Consider the following 26,655-nt stretch of genomic DNA (forward strand, 5'->3'; position numbering starts at 1 on the left):
AAAAAAAAAAAAACGCTTTGCAGATGAGAAGACCAAAGCCTATAATCAAAACATGACACGAAAAGATTTTAGAACGCCCTGGCTTCGTAAGTTATCAGAAGGGTGAATTTTTATCCTCAGACTTACAGCAACACCTTTAATGGCTAGCCACTTGAGACCTTCCTATAACACTTCTTTCAGAGTTCCTGCTGCTGCTTGAATTGTAAAAGCTGCAATAGAAATATGTTTCTTTACTTCTTTCCAAGCCAAACGAGAGTCGGCTTTATTTTCAATATCAAAGATAGCATCATAGATTCCAGGAAATGATTCTCCAGCATATTTGTTGTGGCTACTTGGAGCAAATATGATGTGCCTAAAAGGAAGAAAAGGCAAATTGAACTGAAGTGTATACGTACATTTTATATGCTTTTTGTTTAATCCACATTATGTTTCCTTGTGACATTCAGTTTTGTTCCTATAAGAAGATAATTGAATTTGAGATACTTATGCAAATCATAATTTTAAGTCAGGAAAGGAGCTAACGATATGCATTCACTAAGACATATCTCAGAAATCATACACCATGTTGCGAACCCAAAACAGATGGAAGAAAGTAGGTTCTTGTAGGTTGTGCAGAATAATCGTTAAGCGGCCCGTGAGCGTCCACAAACATGGTGATAACATGTAAGTTTATGGATATTTTTAACAGGAGATTGAGAAAGATAATTTATTTTGTGTTGCCTTTTAAAATAGATTAAACAAGAATGACAGTTGTTCCCAATACTTTTAGACATTAAAAGCAAGTATTTAAAGAAGCCTGTATTTCAAAATGTCACAAATGGCAAGGATAATGAAGTCCATTTAACAAAGGTAAGACAGTTATATGTGGGTTTCCCGCAGACACTCAACTTTTGATCTAGAAAGTTGTATAAGTAGCTCAAGGGAGCAAGCTACTTCTTTCCGCAATAAGTATGTAGAATTTTGCTTTCCAGAAAGGGATATATTTTATTAAATACATCAGGAATTAGGTCCAATAGTCAAACCCCAGAGCTTATTCTAGAGTAAATCTGTGTGAAGTAATATAGACCTCCATATAAGTCATTAATAATGATTAATGATAAATCTATAACACTCATTCAGATTTACCAAAGTACGTCAGGATTTATTATCTTGGCTTTTAAATCTTAATGTGGCCTCAGATGGCCTCGGATCTTTTTTTAATTAAAATCAGTAATATGTGCCAAGTTGTTTATAAGCATTGGTATCCTGATGGGTATATGAGTCAAGAAATTAGAGATGCAAGTCATAGATACTCCTTAGTATACTTACCCTCTTCTGGAGAATTGGAAGAGTATAGAAAAAAAAAAAAAAATTGATGTAGGAAGCGAATAACCTTTGAATCACTGATCTGGCATTTAATATCTCAGTGACCTTTGGCAAATTGCCTAAGTTGTCTAAACTTGTCCCAGATGTGTAAAATAACTGAAATAATATAGACTCTGCATAGAGTAGTATCTGAGCGGGTTGTAGAGTGAGACTGCCTGTTTTTTTAAAAATCATAATACTATCAACTATCAACCTTAACGGCTTTGCACTGGTTATTCAACCTCCTTGTGCCTGTTATCTTAAAAATGGTGGTAATAAAAGTACTGTTCTAAAACGATTGTTGTGAGAATCAAATATTGGATGAAAAGCGTAGCTTGACATTTAAAAAGTGTTCAGTAAATATTAGCTATTATTCTGAAGTTAAATCCTTTCCATAATTTTCTCAGATGAGAAGCAGGCAGCAAGTTAAAAGAAATGATCAATTGGTAATGCTTAAGCAACTCAAATACACTTTTATGAAATGGTGAACTCAAATAGCTATTCTAGTCCCATGAGAATTCAAACTCTGGTCTAGTTCTCAAGGTTTCAAGTATATGATGATTTAATTACCCTCCACAATGAACATTTCTGAATTTTAAAGAGGCATCAAGAACTACTGTAGCAGACTAGAGAATACAGTCAACACCTCATAGTCTTTCTTTTTTCCTCAACCTTTCCCTCAGTACATAGTAAGTATTCACTGATGGGTTATGATAATGCAAATTTTTTTTTTTTTTTTTTTTTTTTTTAGAGCCTTGCTCTGTCAGCCAGGCTGGAGTGCAGTGGCACAATCTCGGCTCACTGCAACCTCCACCTCCCAGGCTCAAGCAGTTCTCCTGCCTCAGCCTCCCAAGTAGCTGGAATTACAGGTGCCTGCCACCACACTTGGCTAAGTTTTGTATTTTTAGTAGAGACTATGTTGGCCAGGCTGGTCTTGAACTCCTGACCTCAGGTAATCCACTCGCCTCAGCGTCCCAAAGTGCTGGGATTACAGGCATGAGCCACCATGCCCGGCCACAAATGTTTTTAGAATTTCATAATCAAATGCTTTGCAGGTTGTAAAGACTTTTACAGTATTTCACTTGATGTTTGTAAAATTATCTTACAGTTAGTCTGACATAAATCTCACTGAGCTAAAATCAAGGTATGATCAGGGCCCCATTCCTTGCTGGAGGCACTAGAGGAGAATCCTTTTCCTTGCTTTTCTAGCTTCTAGAGGCCTCCCACATTCCTCCACCATCAAAATCCACAATTGCATTTCAGAATGAGTCTTCTTTCGCAATGGTATCACCCTAACTTTCTCTCCTGCCTGCCTCTTGCAGGAAGACTTCTAAGGACCCTTGTGATTGCATCATTGGGACCACCAGTATAATTCAGAATACTATCCCTATTTTAATTCAGCTGATTAGTAACTTTAAATTCCATCTCTCACCTTAGTTCCTCTTTGTCATGTAACCTAACATATTCAGAGGTTCTGGGGTTTAGAAAATAGACATCTTTGGGAGGCCATTGTTATGCTTACCACACAGAGCAATTAATTTATGTGGAACTTTCATTAGGGAAAAAACAAGAGCAGTAATAGAATAAAGAAAATGAGCTCGATAGTAGATAAGGAAGGATTCATTACTTACTTGCCTTTGTTGTGATAGTTACGATATATTACCCACAACTCAAAAATAATTAAGTTTGCAATATTTATCAGGCATGCTGCTATGGTCTGAATGTGTTCATTCCCCAAATTCATATGTTGAAACTTAATTTCCAGTGTGACAGTATTAAGGGATTAGAGCCCTTATAAAAGTGAATGAAGGAAGCTAACTAGCCCTTCTATCTGTTCTGCCAACTGAGGACACCCTGAAAAAAAATGCCATATATGGGACAGGTGCTCATCAAACATTGAATTGGCTGACACTGATCTTGTACTTCCCAGCCCCTAGAACTGTGAGGAATAAATTTCTGTTTGTTATAAATTACCTAGTCTCAGGTATTTTGAAACAGCAGCAGGAATGAACTAAGACACATGTTTTTTATTCAATAAACAGTTATACTTCCAAATTTTAAGATGAATGTTTTATATATTTCACATTAACATTTTATTTTAAAATATGTACAGTGTTTTCTGATGTATTCATTACTGAATCTCAACTGTTTAACTTAAAGCTGCCTCCTTAAATATTTTAAGTTCAGTCTGAAGGTTTCTCTGTACATAGTGAACTATAACCTAAATGGAGTTGTCAACAGACTGAGTCTACTCTTGTGTCAGTCACCAAGTTTTGGCCAATTAAAGGGGGTCAATTCAAACTGTTCAAATAAGTTAAATTCTGCACTGTAACCAATCTAGCTGTTTCTGTCACTCATTTCCATTTTCTGTATGTCACTTTCCTTTTTCTGTCTATAACTCTTCATCCATCACATGACTGCACTGGAGTCTCTCTGAGTCTGCCATTCTTTGCTAATTAAAGTCTGTTAAATATAATTTGGCTAAGGTTTTTCTTTTAACAATACATACATATATAATGTACATACATATATACAATGGCTATATATATGTACATCAGATTCGTCTAATTTTCTTAGTCTATCAATTCTACATGGTAGAATAATTTTATTACACTACAAATTTGGTAATCTGTCCATTCTTGAGGTTCATGAAATAGCAGAGCTTAAAAATGTCATTGATCCATTATACATACTGAAAACTTTTACTCTTAGGTTTTATAAGATTTACAAGATCATTTTTAACCTGATCTACATTGCCAGATGAGGAAAAAATCATTTTGAAATAAATTCTTTAAGACAAATGAAAAATTCTGGGTATCTGGAATTGCTATTATAGCTACATTTATCTTAGCAGTTATTGGGAAAAGTGTGCATATGCAATATGTCATATCAATCCATAAAGTAATCCTTACAAACATTAAGGAAGAACTTATTTCCATACTACTGCAGTAGACTAAAACATAATAATATGAATTAGCATTAGAATATAATCTTAACATTGAGCTAATAGTTCAAAATGCATCTTTAAAAATATGGTAGTCTTTGGAGGACAGTTTGGCAGTAACCTAATCAAAATTTAAAATGTGTTTACCCTTTCACCCTGAAATCCCAGGTCCTGATTATAGAGATATTAACAAATGTTCAAATAGGATACAAGGACATCCATACAATGCCAATATTTTTCATAATAGTAAATAATCGTGGAAAAATATAATCTGAAACTAAGAGGTAGATATATATTTGCACAAGAGGCAAATCGTTTTCTCTAAAAAAAATTTAAAAAGTCTTAGAGATCCTCCAGTCTGGAGTGCAATGGCATGGTCCTAGCTCCTGTAACATTGAGCTCCTGTGTTCAAGCAGTCCGCCTGCCTTACCCTCCCAAGCAGCTAGGATTGCATGCACCACCACACCAGCTACTTTAAAAAATTTTTTGTAGAAACAGGGTCTCACTGTGTTACCCAGGCTGGTCTTGAGCTCCCAGCTTCAAGCAATCCTCCTGTCTCGGCCTCTCAAAGCGCTGGGATTACAAGTGTGAGCCACCTTGCCTAGCCTAAGATATATTCTTACGGAAAAAAATAAAATTATAAAATAATGTATGGTCCCATACATTATTTATGTAGACATAAACAGTTTACATATTTATACATGTAAATATAAATGAGTATGTAAATTTATATGAATATATGTAAATATAGATGTTTATGTAACTATAAATGTTTATATGTGTTGTGTACATTTTTATGCAAATATTTGCAATATATAGTATGTAAATGTATTATGTATATATATTAGTGTATATGGAACTATATACAGTAACTCCTCAGTATCCGTGGGGGATTGGTTCCAGGATCCCCCTTGGATACCAGAATTTAAGGATGCTCAAGTCCCTTATATAAAATGGCTTACTATTTGCATATAACCTATACAAGTCCTCCCAGATACTTTAAATCAGCTCTAGATTGTTTACAGCACCTAATACAATGTAAATGCTATGCAAATAGTTGTTTACTATATTTAGGTAAACAAATGACCCAAAAAAGGTCTGTAAATCAGTACAGACACAACCATTCATTTTTTTTTTTTCAAATATATTCTATCTGCAGTTGATGAATCCACAGATGTGGAACTCACAGATACAGAGGGCTGACTACATATATAAACATGTATATAAATGCATTAAAATTTACACCAAACTCTTAACATTGAGTTTCTCTGAAGAGAATAACAGAACTGGGTGTAGGGAGTAGGGGGGAATGCTGAAGAAGCACTGGTCCTTTTTATTCTATGTGCTTCTATAGAGCCTGAGTTTTTAAAATAATGACAAAATAGAGATTTTTTTCTTATAAATAAAAAATAAATATATAAAGAGAGACTAATAACAACTGAGAGGACTAACAAACACTGTAGATATTGCTTTTGGCTTCTGTTTGATTCTTACAAATAACTGATCATTGCTATTTCATTTGTATCAATGAAGAAACACATTTGTGTTCTTATTTATTATTTATAAAAATAGCTGCCATTTATTGAGTGCATCCCTCTTGAGCTAAATCTTCTACATGCCTTAAATCTACAGGCCTATTGGGTAAAAGCAATTATAATCTCCACTTAGTAGCTGAGGGATCTGAGGCTTAGAGAAATAATTTTTCCAGGTCACATGAAGTACGTGGCAGAGCTGGGTTCTAAAAGCCTGTGCTTGTAATTATCTAAATGTTAATATTAATCATTAACATTTATAGGAAAGGTAACATATAGACCTTTTTTTTTGCGTATTATTTGATGATAAATAGCTTTGGAAAGTAGCAGTTATAATCATCTTTTATTTTATTTTATTTATTTTTTGAGACGGCGTCTCGCTCTGTGGCCCAGGCTGGACTGCAGTGGCCGGATCTCAGCTCACTGCAAGCTCTGCCTCCCGGGTTCACACCATTCTCCTGCCTCAGCCTCCTGAGTAGCTGGGACTACAGGCGTCCGCCACCTCGCCCGGCTAGTTTTTGTTTTTTTTTTTTGTTTGTTTGTTTTTTGTATTTTTTAGTAGAGACGGGGTTTCACCGTGTTAGCCAGGATGGTCTCGATCTCCTGATCTCGTGATCCGCCCGTCTAGGCCTCCCAAAGTGCTGGGACTACAGGCTTGAGCCACCGCGCCCGGCCAATTATCATCATCTTAATTCGGATGGGAAAACCCTAGAAGTTACTTGCTCTATATCACCCATCTGCAAGTGAACTAGAATATAGAAAATACAATATAGAGTTTCTGGCTTTGAATGCTAGGACCTTTATAATTTCCACCAGAGAACCACTGTTTAAGAAGGACCTTGAGAAAATAGAGATCATCCAAAAGGATGCAGCCAAGATACTGAAAGAGAACATGATGTAGAGATACAGAAAGGAAAATAGGATACCGAGGCTTCGTGATTTAACGATGAGTTGTTTTCTGATAAAACCATCATAAACTGAAAATATCACAAGTCAAAAATGCATTTAATATACCTAACCTACCAAAGATCATAGCTTGGCCTTGCCTACCTGAAGTGTGCTCAGAAGACTTACATTAGCCTACAGGTGGGCAAAATTAACGCAAAGCCTATTCTATAATGAATTGTTGAATATCATGTAAATTTACTGAATACTACACTGAATATGAAAACCAGAGTGGTTTATGGGTACTTGAAGTATGATTTCTAATTAGTGTGTATTGCCTTTGCACCATCATAAAGCTGAAAAATGAAATCTAACCATCGTTGAGAACCATCTCAAAAACCTAAAATATTGTATGGAAATAGAGCTAGACTTATTTGACTTTAATAGAACAAACTCAAAGAGGAAAATAGATGTTAAATCTTTATGGAGAAAACTTTCTAATAATTAGACCTTTCATAAAGTGAAATGGGCTTCCTCATGAAGTAGTAAGCTTCTCATCACTAAAAGATTCCAAGACTGGATAACTGTTTATCTGAGATTCTATAAAAAGCATTTATGTAGAAGGTTGAACTAGATGAGCTCTAAACTTCCCTTTAAGATTCTACAGTTTGAAGATTTTGTTAGAGTTCTTTTTCAACTAGCCTTTACCATTTTCACGCACAGCAAAGCAATAAACAATATGAAATTTATTTTTCTAATATGTATTATACTATTATCAGACGTACAATCTTACCCAAATTCCCTGGAGTATACATATTTGTCTTTCACCCATCTAACGGCATTAGTTTAAAGCCAACTTTAGGTATGCTGGTTTTGGTCAAAGTGATGTATTTGGCAGCTGTTGTTTCCTTACCTATAGAACGGCTTTCCTGGTAAACCAAGAGGATCGATGAATGCTCTTTCCAGGAGCATCAATTGGTCATTCATCATTCTCACTGCAATGGGACTTTGAGAAGAACATATACATAATTATAACCCAAACCGCAGAATCGTGTTTCAAAATAATATTAAATAAAAACAAGGCTTGGGAAAATACATTTCTAAAATTGATCAATTTTTAACAAAATGAATATTAACACAGTAATACTTTACATGGTGAGCTACAAACAATAGGGTCATCCTTCTAATATTTACAGTCAGCAGAGAGACCTAATGGGAAATCGTTTGCTATATTTTTCTAGATCACACACTAATCAAAAAGAACTCAAAGACATTCTATACTTCTTTCTAGGAGGATAGCCAGGCCTCCTGGAAAGGTAGACAAAGTGAGCTATCAAGTTATTCCTGATAAGTCATTCAGTTCTACTGCGGAAGAAAGGAGCAGATAAAGGCTGGACAACAAAGAGTGAATGAAGGTTTCAGAAGTCTGTAAGAAACATAAGAGATAGCTGCATGCAATGGATAGGGAATCCCTTTTCACACTCAGACTACCCCTTTGGGGAGCTGAATAAGTTCCCTGGGCTCCCCTACAATCCGAAGGAGAATGAGGTCCCTTAAAACTAATCCCAGCACTTTGGGAGGCCGAGACGGGCGGATCACGAGGTCAGGAGATCGAGACCATCCTGGCTAACACGGTGAAACCCCGTCTCTACTAAAAAATACAAAAAACTAGCCGGGCGAGGTGGCGGGCGCCTGTAGTCCCAGCTACTCGGGAGGCTGAGGCAGGAGAATGGCGTAAACCCGGGAGGCGGAGCTTGCAGTGAGCTGAGATCCGGCCACTGCATTCCAGCCCGGGCGACAGAGCGAGACTCTGTCTCAAAAAAAAAAAAAAAAACTACTTATCTCTTTCTTCCAATATGGGAAGTGGCAAAGTTTATTCTGATTACGTCTGAAAAACACAAATGTGACATGGACACGTTTGTGGATAAATTTATGCTTGTTACATGGTATTTACTTTGAATATACTTTGAAACTATTTTCAATCTGAAAGTGGCAAGAAATTAAATAAAATGCAAAAAAAACTCATCAATGAAAAAGAATTTCTAAACGGGTACATAGGAGTACTGAACAAAGGACTTGTAAAATATATTACAAACGCACTTAAACTCATAAAGCTATGAATTTACAGCTATAGTTAGAATTTTCATCATGCAAAACTCCTAATGACAGGTCCTTTTGGCCCTTGTCCTTTGGGATGAGTTTTTAGTCTACCTTCAGAGCAGTGCTACCCAACTTCACTGTTAGTAAAATCATTGGGGGGGGGGCAGGGGTGGTAAGTTAAAATGAATTCTATTCAGCTGTCTCCGGTTGAGGTCTGATAGCCTGCCTTTCTAATAAGTTCCCTTTACTGCTGCTATGATTTGCATACATAATTTGAATAGCAGTGATTTAGAAGTTAATGCTAATATGAATGAAACAGTTCATTCTAGTTAACCCAGATTGCTTTTTTTTAAAGTAGGATTTGAAACTTCACTTGTTAAGATCAACTTGTATAAGTCGTTTATGAAAACCTGAAGCAGCCTCTGAGAAGTTTTCACGGCAGAAAATAAGGAATCTTTTTTAAAAATAGAAAAGCAGAAGAGAAATTAGCTCATATTTCAGAGGTTCGCTTTCCCACCCTCCCTATTCCAGATTGATATAACCACATAAATGTCGAAGCCATTTTTCTACTGAGTCTTCTTGCAGATCCATGAAAATTAGTAGAATATAACAAAGAAATATTGTATGAAAACAAAAAATGGTAAAATTGTTTCTTAAAATAACTTTCAAAAATCTAGGACATAAATAACTCGTTAACCCATAGTTTACCAGAAATCCAGAATTCATTCATTCATTCATTCATTCATTCATTGGGACAACAACTAGATGCTAGACACTGGATACAGCTATGCTAAGGTATGATTCTGTAATTACTACAGGGCAAAAAAAATATCAATTCTTCTTTTCAGATAGTGCATTTGAGATCTTGTTCAACAGGCAACCTGTGACAAACATATATCCAGATACTGAGAAAGAGGATCAGATTTGGTCTTGTCAAACTCTTCTTTAATGCACAATGCTTCTACGAAAAGTAATTAGGTTCTCAGTATTGTCATACCTCAGTATCAGTGGGGCCTGGGTTCCAGGATCCCCTGCTGATACCGTATTCCATGGAAGAAACTCCCTAATATAAAATGGCGTAGTATTTGCCTGTTACCTACATACATCCTCCCCTATACTTTAAATCATCTCTAGGTTACTTATAATGCCTAATAAAATGCCTATATATCACTTCATTCATGTGGATTCAATGTAGTACTCAGAGCACAACAAATTCAAATTCAAGTTTTGCTTTTTTGAAACTTAGTGGATTTTTTTTTCTGATTTTTTTGGCTTGCAGTTGGTTGAATATGTGGATGCAGAACTCACTGATATAGAGGGGTGACTGTATATTATATTTTTATTACAACAATGTATTTATTATATTCCATATTTGCTACACAGGACTTTAAACATACATTATTGATTTGTTGCTTGCATCAATCCTGTGGTGCAAGCAAACCAGGAGATAACGATATTTATTTTATAGATAAAGCACTTACAGCTCAGGATTTCTATTAGGTAACACCTAATGGAAAGGATTTCTATTTCTATTTCTATTACTTAATTTCTATTAGGTCTGACCTAATAGAAATCCTGAACTCTAAATGCTTTAGCTAGTAAGTGGTACATTCGGTATAAGTATATTCAGTATTTTTAAAAACCTTTTTAGTCCCAGATTTTAGTCCTAGATTTTAGTCCTAGTCTTTTGGTCCTAGATTTTCCTTAAGTTTTAATTGTTGTTTTTAAGCCATGTTCAAACTAAATAATGCAATAACAGATGCAATAGAAACTATGAGAAAAGAATGCTGAAGACAGCATTTTAAATTTTAAATGCAGGACAGAAGTCAAGACAGATAACTGAAACGTGTCCCTGGGATTAGTGACACCTGTCAATGAGGACATTGACAAGAGCAATTTTTCTAGAGTAGAAAGGACATAAGACAGTACAGTGGATTGGCTAGTGAGAGGTTAAAAAAAACTATAGACAGTGTAGATTATGTATTCATTTATCTATTCATTCATTCATTAATCATACCTTCATTCCTACACTAATACATTTTCTCAGGAACTGTTTTTGCCTGGCACTAAATGAAGAATTTTGCTTGTGAAGGAAGTGGAGCACATCAGGCAGAAGAAATGTTTTTGAAATAGAAAAGCTATAAGAAGAATTAATCTAATGGATAGTCACCAATAGTAATGGTGATTTTTGAAAATATGACAGAGAAAGGCATTAACAGATCAAACCAGGCCTCTAAGAAGATAAGTAGGTAGAGGAATTAACCTTGTATAAAGCGAGCCCTTCCACTGTAACTGTGTAGTTTCTGTCTCTTAATTGGACCCTGACTTATAAAAACTGATGAGACATCATTCACCAAAAGGAAATCAAGGCGTTTAGGAAGACAACTGGCTGCTGAATAGTCACAGAACTACGAATGTCCATTTTGCTGTAAGATCTGCTTATTTCTCTGGTTTTATCTCTCCTTATTTCCCCCATCATTGCAAAGCTACTCCAATTGTATTGATATAAACACACTTTATTTACTTAATTTTTTTTCTAGACCATTTTTTTCTAGACTTGCTGTAATTGCTAATCCTTTCTATAATAATATTATATAAATTTTACTAATCCTTTATATAATAATATTCAGAAGTCCTTACTATTCCATACCCATTCTCTGCGTTCTTATAGTACTCTCTACATATCCCCATAATAACCTATTATCTACATATTACCTTCTTCCCCACGTTAGACTTTAAGCTTCCTTAGAACTATGACCAAGCCTTGTACACACTTATATCTCCCAGGTAATAACATAGTACTTGGTACACAGAAGAAACTCAGTGCATATTTGATAATTTGGGTATATACTAAAATATGTGCCCCCAGAATAATAAAAGACAATGGTTGTAATAAAACAGTAATAATAGGTAACATTTAATGAACAGTAAGTGCCACCCACCACAGCTTCTATATACTATCAAACTGAATCTCCACAATGATTTCTGAAACATGATATGTTGATATGTTCTTTTTTATCTTTTCATTGTATGAAAGCTAACACATAGAGAAGTTAAGTAACTTTCCCAAGGTCACACAATGAAGAAATGATAAAGCTAGTATCTGAACCAGGCAAACCGCTTCCAAACTCAATCCTCAATGCTACTACATACACTACATTATGATTCATCCTTGCTGTATAGGAGATGCACAGTGCAGAAGAGCAACCACTAAACAGTCATTAATAAAAGGAAAGAATGCTTATAACCATGTAAAAAAAAGTTTCATATAGACAAACACTAAAAGATATATGCAGTAATAATCACTTTGTTGATAATTAAAAATATGTATGTAATAGAATTTGTGGCTTTCTCTACTTCTCAATCTTTTACACATAATGTTACATTTTCTAATATTGTTTTTTCTATGACAGGTAATTTTTTTTTTTTTTTTTTTTTTTTTTTTTTTTTTTTTTCTTTTTTTTTTTTTTTGAGACAGAGTCTACCTCTGTCGCCCAGGCTGGAGTGAAGTAGTGCCATCTCAGCTTATTGCAAGTTCCGCCTCCTGGGTTCCCGCCATTCTCCTGCCTCAGCCTCCCGAGTAGCTGGGACTACAGGCGCCCACCACCACGCCCGGCTAATTTTTTGTGTTTTTGGTAGAGACGGGGTTTCACCGTGTTAGCCAGGATGGTCTCAATCTCCTGACCTCGTGATCCGCCCGCCTTGGCCTCCCAAAGTGCTGGGATTACAGGCGTGAACCACCGCGCCTCACCAGTAAAAATGTTTTTGAAGGCCATAATACACGAAAATGTTTACCATCCCAATGTTTGTGGTAATAGCCATAATGGATTCATTCTATACATGCCAGATTAAATCAGATTCTTTAATAAGTGTTTGTTTAAAGTTTTTGTGTAGAAGTCAAAATAAGTAAGGCAAATATGTATTCTAGGATGAAACAATATGCATTGATCATCATAGGAGATAATATTTTAAAGCTCTAAATTGAAGATTGTAAAATATCTGCCCAACTATTTCTTACCAAATGATACTCCATAGTCACTCAATTGTTGGTCATGTTTCTTAGAGAGATTATAGATAGTTGTTGCATAGTTTTTCAAAGCTTCTGCATAGTCCTGAATATTGAAAGGAATGATTTTAGAGTCCACAAGCTCATATACCAGTGCTCCTCGTAATTGAGCCACACAACGTTGTTTTTTAAATGTGGGGTCATAGAATTTCTCTACCAATTCAAATGTCTCATAAATTGTGTGGTACACTGGGTAGCTGCTGTACTTATCTGTTTTCTGAAAAAAAAAGTGGAGGGAGGCAAGTATAAATAAACATTACATATTCACGTCATAATTAATTTTTATGTAAGCATAAAAATAACTATAGAAAAAATACAACCAGCCAGCCGTGGTGGCTCACATCTGTAATCCTAGCACTTTGGGAGGCCGAGGCAGGAGGATTGCCTGAGCTCAGGAGTTCAAGACCAGCCTGGGCAACATGGAGAAACCCTTTCTCTACTAAAAATCCAAAAGAAAAGAAAATGAAAAGAAAAAATACAACCATATTACACCCTGAATTTTATCACAATGAGGCAAAATGCTAATAACAAAAATACTATAGCCAAATATTCACTGATTTTAATTTTTTTCTCATTATTTGTTTTATAATTTATATAAACTTCATTCAAAATGCTACACATTGAACATTCTTCTTGTATCTTCGATAACTAAAATTAGGGAATACATATTCAAATTGCGCCTCAGCATAGTTCAAAGTTATCTATCGATTGGTTAAAAAAAGGTTCTGGCCAGCTAAGTATACAACTTAAGGATGATTTATTAAAGTAACTTCCCTTCCTTCCCAAACAGTGTATATCTAAATGTCATCTAAACTTTATTACATAATTAAAGGTACCATTATGAATATGAATTATTACATAGTAGTATCCTGTATAAATATTCTTTTTAGTTCTTCGGTTTGCCTATTGTAATTTTAGTTTTTACCATTTGCCATCTTGTTATAGGGCTATCATTCTTCCTGCTTTTAGTATCATTAAAAAGCAATCCCCGTATCAGTCCTTCTCCTTCTATCTAATTGTCTGCTTCTAATCTAAAGTGGTCTTAGAAACTAGATAACTTTGATCCAATTACAGAAGACAGAGTATAAAAGTGAACAGGCCTTGAAAAAGAGTTAAAACATATCTTTTATGTATTAAGTGTAATGAATGTTAGTATTCTGAGTTTATCTATCTATTTTGGGTTACTCTGGAGTTACTTTTATTTCTTTGTTCTTTATTGTATTCTGAATAGTCAGATTTGCAAGTGATATACATATAATGGGCAAGCAAAATTTAGGTGTATTGCAATTATGATTTGAAGATTGATTAAAATCTATGACAAATCTGTGTCTGCTACTGTAATCTTCAATTTGGTTTATGAAATAATTTATAACATTGATGAGCAAACATGGTATATATTGGTTATATCCAAGTACTTGCATATCATCAGGATATCTGTGTGACAGAGGTGAAACCAGTCAGTGCAGAGCAAAAAAAGGGGATCAAGTTAAAAGAGAAACTTGCTGTATTTCCCAACCAAGAGCCCTTGACTCAGGTGACAGGCAGAAGTGGGAATATGAAGAGGAGCTACCGACCATAATGAATCTTACCCTAATGCTCCTCTTGACCAAAATATGTTCAACTGCATTCTTCCTCATGGAAAGTACATCAGAGCCTGCAAGACTAGTCTAGAGAATGAGAGTTTTCTGACAAATCAGGGAAAGGATGTGACTACTTGGTTCTGATACCCAGCTAAGTGTCTGGCATTACTCTGTGAATTACCATTTATTTGATTAACCCTAACAATAAAATTTTCACAAAATTACTCAAATTACTTCCTTGTTCATCTGGAAAGGGACATGCAGTCTATCTCCATCCCTGGGAACTCTTCCCAGGCCACATCCACCAGGTGTCTGGTGCCAAACAACTCAGTGACATTCTTTGCCAAAGGACTGTAGATGAAATGTTATATATTCAAAATGATAAAATGGCTTACCTTATTCTTAGTGTAACGGGCTCTGCCTGAAGCAATTCCAAGTCTCTGAAAATAAGCTTCAAAGTCACTTCCAGATCCCAGCTTATTGATTCTAGATGCAATACACACACACACACACACACACACACACACACACACACACACACACACGCATAAACAGGTAAATGATACAAAGTTTAAATAGATGGGACAAGGAATCCTGTCCCAAGAATAGCAAGGAATTAAATGTTACATTTACAAGAATTTAGAAAAGGTCAACCACCCTCAAGACATTTCCCATAATCTGCAGGAAAATTGCTGTAAAATTAAAAGTAATGGCAAAAACTGCAAATACTTTTGCACCAACCTATAACAAGAATTGGGCTGTGCCACCAAAGACTGCATCTGGTGATGATGCCCTCCATCATATTTTCAGTGTTTACATTTTTGTTTAGAGGGGAAAACAACGAAGACGTGGGCCCTGCCCTCAGAGAACTATCATCTAGTAAGAAAATTGCCACAAAAAAATCTACTTTTAAAATCATGAAGTATCTAAATGTGCCTTATTTCATTTTAGAAATAAATCTAATTATAATTTATTTCTTTTCATATGATTAGGAAACCTCTATCTGTTGATCTATCTCTCACATATATATGCATATACATAAATAAGATGTAAGACATGAAAAATTTTTAGTAAAATAATGGTAAGTCATGAAAACAGAATATAGAATTGCATGTGCATTTATAACATAACTATACATTTCCAAACTATTAGATTAGTAGATGTGTTTTGAGACTGACCTCTTCAATATTTTAAAATCATTTTGTATTTTACTATTTTGTTGAATTGGCATGTGAAACTTTTATAATGGACCCACATTCAAACTTTCACAAGACCAATTTGAAATGAGGAATAAAGCTATAAACTGTTACTATTATTTGCTTGTACATGTTGAGTATCCCACATGGAATGCTTGGGACCAGAAGTATTTTGGACTTCAGATTTTTTTCAGACTATGAATATTTACATATATACAATGAGATATCTTGGGGATGGGGCCCAAGTTTAAACAGAAAATTCATTTATATTTCATATATATCTTATATGCATAGGCTGAACTTAATTTTACATAATATTTTAAGTAATTTTGTGCATGAAACAAAGTTTGTGTTAAGTACTATAATGTGTTGAATTCTCCACTTGTGACATCATGTTGGTGCTCAAAAAGTTTTGGATTTTGGAGCACTTAAGATTTCATATTTTTGAGTTAGGAATGCTCAGTCTGTATTAGAAATGGCATTGCAGTAGAAAAAAAATACAAACTTTTTATTCCATAATGTTTAGAAAAAAGAAAATAAGAACAAATAAATATAAAATAAATTTAAGAAAGCTGCTATAGCATGAATGAGAAGACGTAAAAAATAAAATAATATTTATATAAATTCTAAATCACAGGTAAAGACACAATTTGGTGTTTATTGATAATGCTCCTTAATAAATGTACAAGCAAATAATCTAGCATTTGTCTTTTATTTCATCATTATCATCTGAAGTTATATTATATATTAACACGCCTAATACATAACTAAATGAAATTTTATGCAAGAATGCCAACTAATGGCTAATAATGTAGTGAAACTACTTCGACTAAAAATTTGCAAAACTAGGTCTATTTGTGCTCTAATACAGGCTGAAAGATTTCACATGCTGGCTAATCAGCAAAACAAAACTAGACAGAAGAATTTTTTTTTTTTTTTGAGACGGAGTTTCACTCTTGTTGCCCAGGTTGGAATGCAATGGCACGATCTTGGCTCACTGCAACCTCTTCCTCCTGGATTCAAGCAATTTTCCTGCCTCAGCCTCCTGAGTGACTGTGATTACAAGCGCCTGCTACCACACTCAGCTAATTTTGTATTTTTAGTAGAGACAGGGTTTTGCCATCTTGGCCAGGCTGGTCTCGAATACCTGACCTCAGGTGATCCACCAGACTTGGCTTCCCAAAGTGCTAGGATTACTGGCGTGAGCTACCGTGCTCAGCCAGGAATTCGTTAGTATCCTTTCTGATTCAAATTATTGATGAAATGCTTGAGAATTTCATGTTTGGAGAAACAAGAGGCAGAGGGGAATTTATAATTTATCCTACGGTAGAAAAGGTGCACACCAGTAACTTACCTAGGCAAATTTTTATTTTCAGGTGAAGGATCTTTTTCCAACCAGCTTTCATACAGTGATTTACTCTCAAACCCATCATCAGGGCTAGGGATCTAGAAAGAGAAATCAAATAGTGGAAATGAGGGGTAGAAGCAACTACATTTATGCCAAAATAAAACTATATATTATTTGTCATCAACTTCTACTTTTAATGACATATGTACATATATATTTATACACATGTATATATATGTTTATTTATAGAAAATTATCTTTTGCAAATGGCAAGAAATAAATCTAGCCCAAATTATTTTTTATTCATGATGCCTACCTGTGTTGGTAATTTTGCCATATACCTAAGATATAATTTCCTACTTATTTTGGTAAACTTTTAAATAGAACTTAAAATTTTTACAAATGCCATTTTAATGTTTGGCAGCTTAGATTTCTTTTAGTGGGAAGACATTGGAGAAAACTTCAGATATAACATTTGCTTTTGTAAATTATTTTTGCCTAAGAAGACCTACAAAGAGGTCTCAGAACAATAGAAGTGACATAATTTCAAGCTCAGCTTCTTAACCTATAAGTCTTGGTTTTGTAGGGCAGCAGGGGTTAGTGCCAGGACTATTCTTTTAGACAGTCTTATTATGTTTAAACAAAGTTAAAATTTTATGGATTTTTTTTTTAAAAAACTCTATATAACCTCAGATTTCTACTTGGGAATTTTAAGAGCTCATGTGTGTGTGTGTGTGTGTGTGTATGTGTGTGGTGTTCATCATGTTGAGCACCAACATAATATCACAAGTGTCATATTTTTATTCCTTTCATTAAATGTACATTTACAAACTTATACTTGCCTTGTCTTTTGACACTCTAAGAAGAGTAGAGCCATGTGGTGAAAACATTGTGGACTGTGGACTGTGGAGTCAAATTCATCTATTTTAAATCTAGACTACTACACATATTGACTATATTTTGTTTGCTTGTTTGTTTATAACCCTGATTTGCTCAAAAATAGACCTAAGGCAGACCCTACTTAAGTAACAGTGAACGCATTATAACTTGGTGTGTTGCTTCCCCTCTTTGAACCTTAGTCTTCTCACCTGTGAAAATGGGGATAATGGTAACTTTCTGAACATAAACGTCTGATATTTTCTCTGGCCTTTAGATAGAGTTGGTTATTCTAACTTCTGTTTCACTATTCTTAAAAATGTTTCTATAGATATTTATTAAGGACTGAACTCAGAAAGGAGATGCGGAAATGGAGACATAGTCTCTACCCTTTGGGACCTCACAATGAAATCTAATTGGGGATACACACACCAAACAAATTTTGTAATATAATAAGCAGTTCAAAAGAAAATATCAAAGTGCTATAAAGAGATGTGGGGATGAGAGATAGATATGTCTCCAGGTAAGGCCTTTCTGAGAAAATGGCAATTAAATTTAAGAGGATTTAATAAAGACGTTGGCTATTGGCACATGTTTTTGAACAATTTCCCTGTTTCAATCTCATCCCACTTATTTAGAGGCATGAATGTGTTGTGTTTACTGATAACACAAGCCCTCATCTCCCTTCAAGTAGAAGGTAACTCCCCTTTCCATAGAGTAATGGTAGGGCTGGGAAGTGGTCACTTGCCCTTAGCTTAGCATGAATGAGATGATACTTTATCACTGCATAGAGGGTCCACAGCTTAGAAATAGTCTTGGCACTCCACACCCTTCCCTACCAACATGAGGCAGCTGCAGAGATGTTCTGCTCATTTCTAGCCAGCTGACTGGGTTCTGCTCTCTACTCTGCTCCTGCCAATTTGCAATGGTTAGAGAGATTCTGTTCCGGTTCCTAGATCCTGCTTGAATTGAATTCCCAGTAAACTCGTCTTCATTTTCTGAATCATACTGTCTCCATAGTAGTGCTAATCAGAAGTCATGTCCCATTGGCCTAGACAATCCGGGTCAGTTTTCTTTTCTTTCTTTTCTTTTCTTTTCTTTTCTTTTCTTTTCTTTTCTTTTCTTTTCTTCTCTTCTCTTCTCTTCTCTTCTTTCTTTTCTTTTCTTTTCTTTTCTTTTCTTTCTTTTCCTTCCTTCCTTCCTTCCTTCCTTCCTTCCTTCCTCTTTCTTTCTTTCTTTCTTTCTTTTTCTTTCCTTCTTTTTTCTTTCTTTTTTCCCTCTTTCTTTCTGTCTCTCTCCCCCCCCCTCTTTCTTTCTTTCTTCTTCTTTCCTTTCCTTCTTTTGTTTTTTTTTTGAGTCAGGGTCTCTCTATGGCTTACACTCCTGGGCTCAGGTGATCCTACTGCCTCAGTTGGAACTATAGGCATGTGCCACCACACTCAGCTAGATCAGTCTTACCTCAGCTATATGCACTGTCAGAATTGATAGCCCTCCTCTTATTTAGCAACACTTTGCCCCATTTCTTGCTCCATCAAGCAGCTGCCCTTCCCTCCAAGCTCAGCCTTGTCTCTCATCCCTACCCTATCCTCACATCACCAATATGGCTTGACTATTTGTGCTAACACGCACTAGGGATTAATAAAATTGTAATAATCAGTTTACAGGAGAGTAAAAACAAGTCTCCTTTGTCTACTGGGTCTTAGTATGCCCATAGATAAGCATTTATCTTTGTACAAAGGGGCATAGATGTCAACTTCTCCCTTATCAACCACCAAATTCTTATCATTCCTGACATCAAGGGCAGGGGTCATCTCTCTAGGACAGCACAAATCATAAATTCCTGCTCCAAAAAGGGTTCTCTCAGTAAAGATTTTCTTTTCAACTTGCTTTTAGATAAGATGTTTTTATGGAACATTCCAATGAAAGGATCAAAGACATCAGCTACCCAAGATGGTGACAGCATTGTGATGAGGAAAATGAGAGGAGTTTCATTTGGAAAACTAGTTTTTAAAGACATGAACAGTAAAAAGTGAGGGTAAGATTAAGGCAGGAAATATTAATAGTACCCAGAGAGAAATGATATCTACTTCGTATTGCTATCTAAGGCTGACCTTGAAGCAAACATTTCCACGGGTAAATTCTTTGGCAAGGAACTATTTAAATGATGTTCACAGATATTAAATGAGTAGATTATATAAGTTTTAGAGATTTAGAGTGCTTTATATTTTAGAGTTTTTAAAATATCTATAACTCATTTAATATGTATAAATTACTGGGAGATTAGCAAGCCTGCAGAATTATTTCCATTTTTGCCTTTAGACTTACAACTACTTAATGTATTTACTACACTGACATAAAACAATGAACAACCTTGTTAGAAATTCTTTGATGATTTCTCCATAACAGATTTCTGAACTCCTTGGCCCATTGATTATAATCCATTTCTTACCATCTTTCCCACCAACGCCTTTGGCTGGGTCATGCTGAGCTCCCTTCAGATCAGGAAATATATTCTTTTATACTTCCACATCTTTTTTAGATACTGTGTCCTCTGCTTAGAATGTCCTCTCCCGTCTACATCCCTTCATTTGACAGAAGCATCAGTGACTCTGCAAACCTCCTCTTATGCTCCTCAACTTCCCCCAGCCCCAGGATTTAATATCCTCTATTCCATAACTGTTCTCCATCATACATAGTATCAAATATTCCAGTGAACTCTAATTCCTCATTTACCAGTCTGTGTCCTCTCTAGATTACAGAGTGTTCGAATTCAGTGACCTTGTCCCTTTATCACTATTGCTGCTATAATTCATTTTATAGAGCCTGACATATAGTGACCACTCAATGAATATTTGTTGAATGAATGAAAGAGTAGCTAAGACAGTTTTTGAACCATACGCTTTTCTATTCCAGCTCAGTGTTCTTTCTGCTATATCAAATACCTCTGCCAGATAAATACATGTTACAACTGTTTAAACAATTATTAATAAGAACTATTACTAGAACAAAGAAGCTGGTGATAATATCTTCTTATGTTGTATAGGTAAATGGCATATTAAAGATTTTGTTTTGACTTGTTTATATGATTCAATCATGTTCTCTCACCAGCTTAAAAATAAGTACCATTCATTTAGGGGGGAACACATGTTATTCATTTATCCATTCAAAAGAAAACATATGAAGACACATCTCCTTATATACCTCTTTTGTCAGTTTATACACTAATTGGTAAAGAAGGGGTGTACAGTCAACTCTGAGAGTATAATTGCCTGAAAAATAAATAAGACACAGAACATTACTTCATACTTCTAAATGAAATTCCATTTATGTTTAATTCTAACTTTATTTTCTAATTTTAAACAAGATATAATGATCTTCAAATCAAAGATTTTATTCCCAAAGAATAAAACAGGGTGGAACTAGTTCTTCAGGAGCAAGAGAGGCTGCCCCACATATTTTGAATAGAAGAAGGTCTTGGTGGACTTTGGTTGCTAAGGCAGCAGCTCTCACAGTGATTATAAGGGTCATCCTTATGGCAGCATTTCTTAGGGGCATTTTGGCAAGTTGTAAGTCTGTAGCATTAATTTTTTACTTGTTTCATTCTATGCAATAGTATATATCAAGATATTAGACAAAGCCATGTCAGTAATTATTATGTTCTGACATTTATTTAGAAATAATCACAATACAGTGAAAGCCTAGAGACACAAATCTCTTCATTTTCTGAATCATACTGTCTCCATAGTAGTGCTAATCAGAAATCATGTCCTGTTGGCCTAGACAATCCAGATCATTTTTTTTCTTTCTTTCTTTTTTCTTTCTTTCTTTGAGAGTCAGGGTCTCTCTTACACTCCTGGGCTCAGGGGATCCTGAGCCATATTGAAAGGGAGTTTGTAGTTCAAAAGGAGTGAGTACACTTACTTCAAATTTGTTACAACGAATACAGGAAATATTTCTAGACAGAATATTCTGTACAATCTTTCTTCTGAACTGTTTTAGCCAAATTCTATTAATAGCTTCATTGTGAAAATATGTGGTTAATACTAGAGTTTTAAGTGGTAATTTAATATAAACAAATAGTAAATATATCAAAGAAATTAAAAGCAATAGCTTAGTTATGAATGATTATCAATTCATATGAATCCTAATTATTTTCTCTGTGGTAAAATGAAAAATAAAGGTATTACTGAGGCATCTCATAGGAAGGGGATATCTGAGGTGCCTAATAAGTTAGAATTTATAGGCTTAATAGATGGTAAACTACTCAACAATAAATAAAAGTTGCTTGAAATAAAATTTCCTTTCTGAAAATTTTACTTCAAATTGAAATAAAATTTACCTTCTATAGATGAATCTGAGTTGATATAAGCAATGCTTCTTTCCTGGAGTATTTTGACATTCTCCTACAGTTGAAGCAAAGTTGTTGCTTAATTCACATTACTTACAGTTGTGAAAATGTCAACAAAATAAGCAAATTAATTTTGTGGAATAGTGGTTTACAATTATCTTTCAGAATTAAATAGCTATGTCCATCTGTGACCATAATTTCTGAGAAAATGCAGAAAACCAGTTGGTTAACAACAACAATTATGCAATTAATATAAGAATTAAGGATATTCTGAAGCAATAGCTACTGTTTACAGAAATAGCAGAGAGCCCTAAGGAAAAAGAAAATATTTTCAAAGTGTGGTTCCTTGATTCCCTGCATCAGAATATGCAGGGATATGGCTCCCATATTCTCGGGCCCTGCTCTAGATCTACTGAATCAGAACTCACAGTGAGGCTAAAAGTGGGGCCTGGAAATCTGTATTTTATTATTTTATTTTATTTTTGAGACAGAGTCTCACTCTGTTGCCCAGGCTGGAGTGCAGTGGGACAATCTCAGCTCACTGCAACCACTGCCTCCCAGGTTCAAACAATTCTCCTGCCTCAGCCTCCCAAGTACCCGGGATTACAGGTGTGTGCCACGATGCCTGGCTAATTTTTGTATTTTTAGTAGAGACGAGGTTTCACCATGTTGGCCAGGCTGGTCTTGAACTCCTGACCTCAGGTGATCTGCTCACCTCAGCCTCCTAAAGTGCTGAGATTACAGGCATGAGCCACTGCGCCGGGCTGGAAATTTTTTTTTTTTTTTTTTTTTTTTTTTTTTTTTTTGAGACGGAGTCTTGCTCTGTCACCCAAGCTGGAGTGCACTGGCCAGATCTCAGCTCACTGCAAGCTCCGCCTCCCGGGTTCACGCCATTCTCCTGCCTCAGCCTCCCGAGTAGCTGGGACTACAGGCGCCCGCCACCTCGCCCGGCTAGTTTTTTGTATTTTTTAGTAGAGACGGGGTTTCACCGTGTTAGCCAGGATGGTCTCGATCTCCTGACCTCGTGATCCGCCCGTCTCGGCCTCCCAAAGTGCTGGGATTACAGGCTTGAGCCACCGCGCCCGGCCTGGAAATCTGTATTTTCTAATAGATATAACTGGCAATTGACTTTTGCATACATTGAAGTTTGAGATCCAGTTATAGAGGGGATACCCAAGTAAATTTATCATTCCAAAAGTAAGACATAGAAAATTTCCATTTGTTTATATTTACTATGTATATGGAGAAGTGAAAGAACAAAAAACAAATACAAAAAATTAGAGAGGAGGCACACATAAGGACAAAAACAAGACTCTCTCTTTTGCTCTCTTGCTCTCTCACACACACACACACACACACACACAGACACAGATTCAAGAAAGATAAGGCAAGACTAATGCACTTACACACAGAGAGGAACATGCTGAGAGCCCTCCACCTCTCTCTCTAGCTTGTTAGCTTTATAAAATATGTTTTGGCCGGGCGCGGTGGCTCAAGCCTGTAATCCCAGCACTTTGGGAGGCCGAGACGGGCGGATCACGAGGTCAGGAGATCGAGACCATCCTGGCTAACACGGTGAAACCCCGTCTCTACAAAAAAATACAAAAAACTAGCCGGGCGAGGTGGCGGGCGCCTGTAGTCCCAGCTGCTCCGGTGGCTGAGGCAGGAGAATGGCGTAAACCCGGGAGGCGGAGCTTGCAGTGAGCTGAGGTCCGGCCACTGCACTCCAGCCCCGGCTAGAGCGAGACTCCGTCTCAAAAAAAAAAAAAAATATGTTTTAGCAAAAACATCTAAAGCTGTGTGTGGTTATGGCACACAAAAAAAACTTTACCTATTTGCACTGGCCTGCATCGACCAGGTGATAGTTGACTCCATTACAGAGAAATATAAAATCAGAATTTACATTATAACAGATTTATAGCAAAAATGAAGAAGATTCCTCATGTGTATTTAAAGAAGGTAAGCATGCTACTGAATATAATCAAAAACCTGGCACAAAACTGGAAAAGTGTATTGAAATTGCCTTTTGATGCACATGTTTATAAATTAATGCAAAGCATTTTTATTATTTTATATATTAGATTTCTTTATGTTCAGCTGCTGAAAAATTTAAAAAACAGATGCATGTGTTTATATGTGTTTGTATATGTATCACAAGAAATCACATGTTTCTAAATCACATGTTTCTAAAAGCAAATGACCTCACGCACCATAGGGGCAGGAGGAAAAAGATAATGACCTGAACTAATAAAATTTGATTCATCAAGTTAATGTTATCGTTTCAAAATGCATATTAATAATACCAATGTGAAAATAACAATGTGCAGTGTAAATGTAATCAACAAAGGATAAGTGATACCAGACAAGTAACTATGAGTGGGATTTTTACCCCCTCTATATTTGTTTAATTCATATTATTCCTATCATAGTATTTTAAACTAATGTAAGAGAAAATGAGTTAGGAGGAAAGTCCTTTTTTTTTTTTGAGACTGAGTCTCGTTCTGTCGCCCAGGCTGGAGTGCAGTGGCGCAATCTCCGCTCACTGCAAGCTCCGCCTCCCGGGTTGACGCCATTCTCCTGCCTCAGCCTCCTGAGTAGCTGGGACTACCGGCGCCCGCCGCCATGCCCGGCTAATTTTTTTTTTTTTTTTTTTTTTTTTTTTTTTAGTAAAGACGGGGTTTCACCGTGTTAGCCAGGAAGGTCTCGATCTCTTGACCTCGTGATCCGCCCGTCTCGGCCCCCCAAAGTGCTGGGATTACAGGCGTGAGCCACCGCGCCCGGCCGGAAAGCACTTTTAAAACTAAACACAAGGGCAAGACAGGTACACCATATTTTAAAACAGCTCTATAAAATCTGTACTTATAAATGATAAATAGCAGATGGAGGAGGGAAGGTAAATACTTATGTAGTGCACCTACCTAGAAATACCATTGGACCCAGCAATCTCATTACTGTGTATATAACCAAAGGAATATGTCATTCTATATAAAGACACATACACACATATGTTCATTGCAGCACTATTCATAATAGCAAAGACATGAATTCAACCTAAATATCCATCAATGACAGACTTGATAAAGAAAATGTGGTACATGTACACCTTGGAATACTAGACAGTCATAAAAACGAATGAGACTGTCCTTTGCAGGGACATGGATGGAGCTGAAGACCATTATCCTTGGCAAACTCATGCTGAAACAGAAAAATAAATATCACATGTTCTCCCTTGTAAGTGGGAGCTAAATGATGAGAACACATGGAAACGTAGAGGGAAACAACACACACTAGGGACTTTCAAAGGGTAGAAGGTGGGAGAAGGGAGAGGGTCAGGAAAAATAACTAGTGGGTACTGGGCTTAATACCTGGGTGAGGAAATAATCTTTCACTAGTAATATCACAATATTAGTTTCATAGAGTCTCAAAAATTACTACATTTGAGTTATAGGTTTAACATTTCAAACCAGATTTTCAAAATTCTCTCTTCACCTAGTTTTAAAATAGTTTTCAAATAACTTTTAAAATGATATACATGTGAAAAACTAGGTGAAGTTAGGGGAGAAGTAAAGATGAAGAGAGAAGGGAGCCAACATTTATTGATCACTTACTGTGTGGGTTAAATGAGTTAAAATGGGCAAATCACAAAGCTACTGTAAAGCTCAATAGAATTAATATTGCAATTATTATTGTTATTAATACATGATAACACTCTTCTAGAAGAGATGTGATCACAAATTGTGTGTTTATTGAACTTAGTCTTACAGAAAGAGTAAAAGTTTACCACTGGGTCAAGGCAGGCAGGATATGCCAACTAGAGAAATCAGCTTGTACAGAGTTGTTGAACAGCATGGCAAAATCCCATGACACAGTTTACCTATGGAACATACCTGCGCTTGTACCCCTGAACTTAAAATAAAAGTTAAAAAAAGTATGTGCTTACCTTTTACATTTAGGAACTTAGAGATTACTTGACAGAGAGACTAAAGGAAGAAGTTGAAAGAAAAGGGCCCTAGGAGAGACACTTAAATATAAATAATTAAGAGTCAGTGACAAATGACAATCAATCATATGTGAAAATAAAAACCTACCTCTGAAATTGTAAAACAGGTCAATTTATTAAAGTAATTCAATTCACAGAATTATCACTTTATACTTAACAATGAAGCACCTATCTGTTGTAAATGCTAAAGTATACTTATGGTTGCCATTTTATATGGAATCTGTAAATGTGAAAATATAGTCAAAATATGGCCATCTTAATAGAACATCTTATATTTTGTCAGATGGAAGAACTCTACAGAAACTTCAAAAACTTGAAAATTAGCTCTAAGCATCTGTATCAGTTTTAGATATGTTAATTCTCTTATCAAAACATCTTGCTGCCGGGCGCGGTGGCTCAAGCCTGTAATCCCAGCACTTTGGGAGGCCGAGACGGG

The 26,655-nt window shown here is 35.8% G+C and overlaps 1 protein-coding gene across 1 annotated transcript in view; it reads right to left on the reverse strand.

Moving 5' to 3' along the window:
- Positions 1-11: 11 nt before the first annotated feature.
- NAALAD2 (N-acetylated alpha-linked acidic dipeptidase 2) overlaps positions 12-26,655 on the reverse strand; it is a 60,235-nt gene continuing 33,591 nt past the window's right edge. The window contains 9 exon segments of the mRNA XM_017859058.1: positions 12-352; positions 7,619-7,711; positions 9,179-9,239; positions 9,242-9,259; positions 12,824-13,088; positions 14,847-14,937; positions 17,002-17,093; positions 21,073-21,140; positions 22,211-22,274. Of these exon segments, the coding sequence (XP_017714547.1) occupies positions 163-352; positions 7,619-7,711; positions 9,179-9,239; positions 9,242-9,259; positions 12,824-13,088; positions 14,847-14,937; positions 17,002-17,093; positions 21,073-21,140; positions 22,211-22,274 (942 nt within the window). The 3' untranslated portion in view covers positions 12-162.

This window comes from Rhinopithecus bieti, unplaced genomic scaffold (genome assembly GCF_001698545.2).
Source record: "Rhinopithecus bieti isolate Rb0 unplaced genomic scaffold, ASM169854v2 scaffold_49381, whole genome shotgun sequence".
In the NCBI taxonomy this organism is placed as follows: domain Eukaryota; kingdom Metazoa; phylum Chordata; class Mammalia; order Primates; family Cercopithecidae; genus Rhinopithecus; species Rhinopithecus bieti.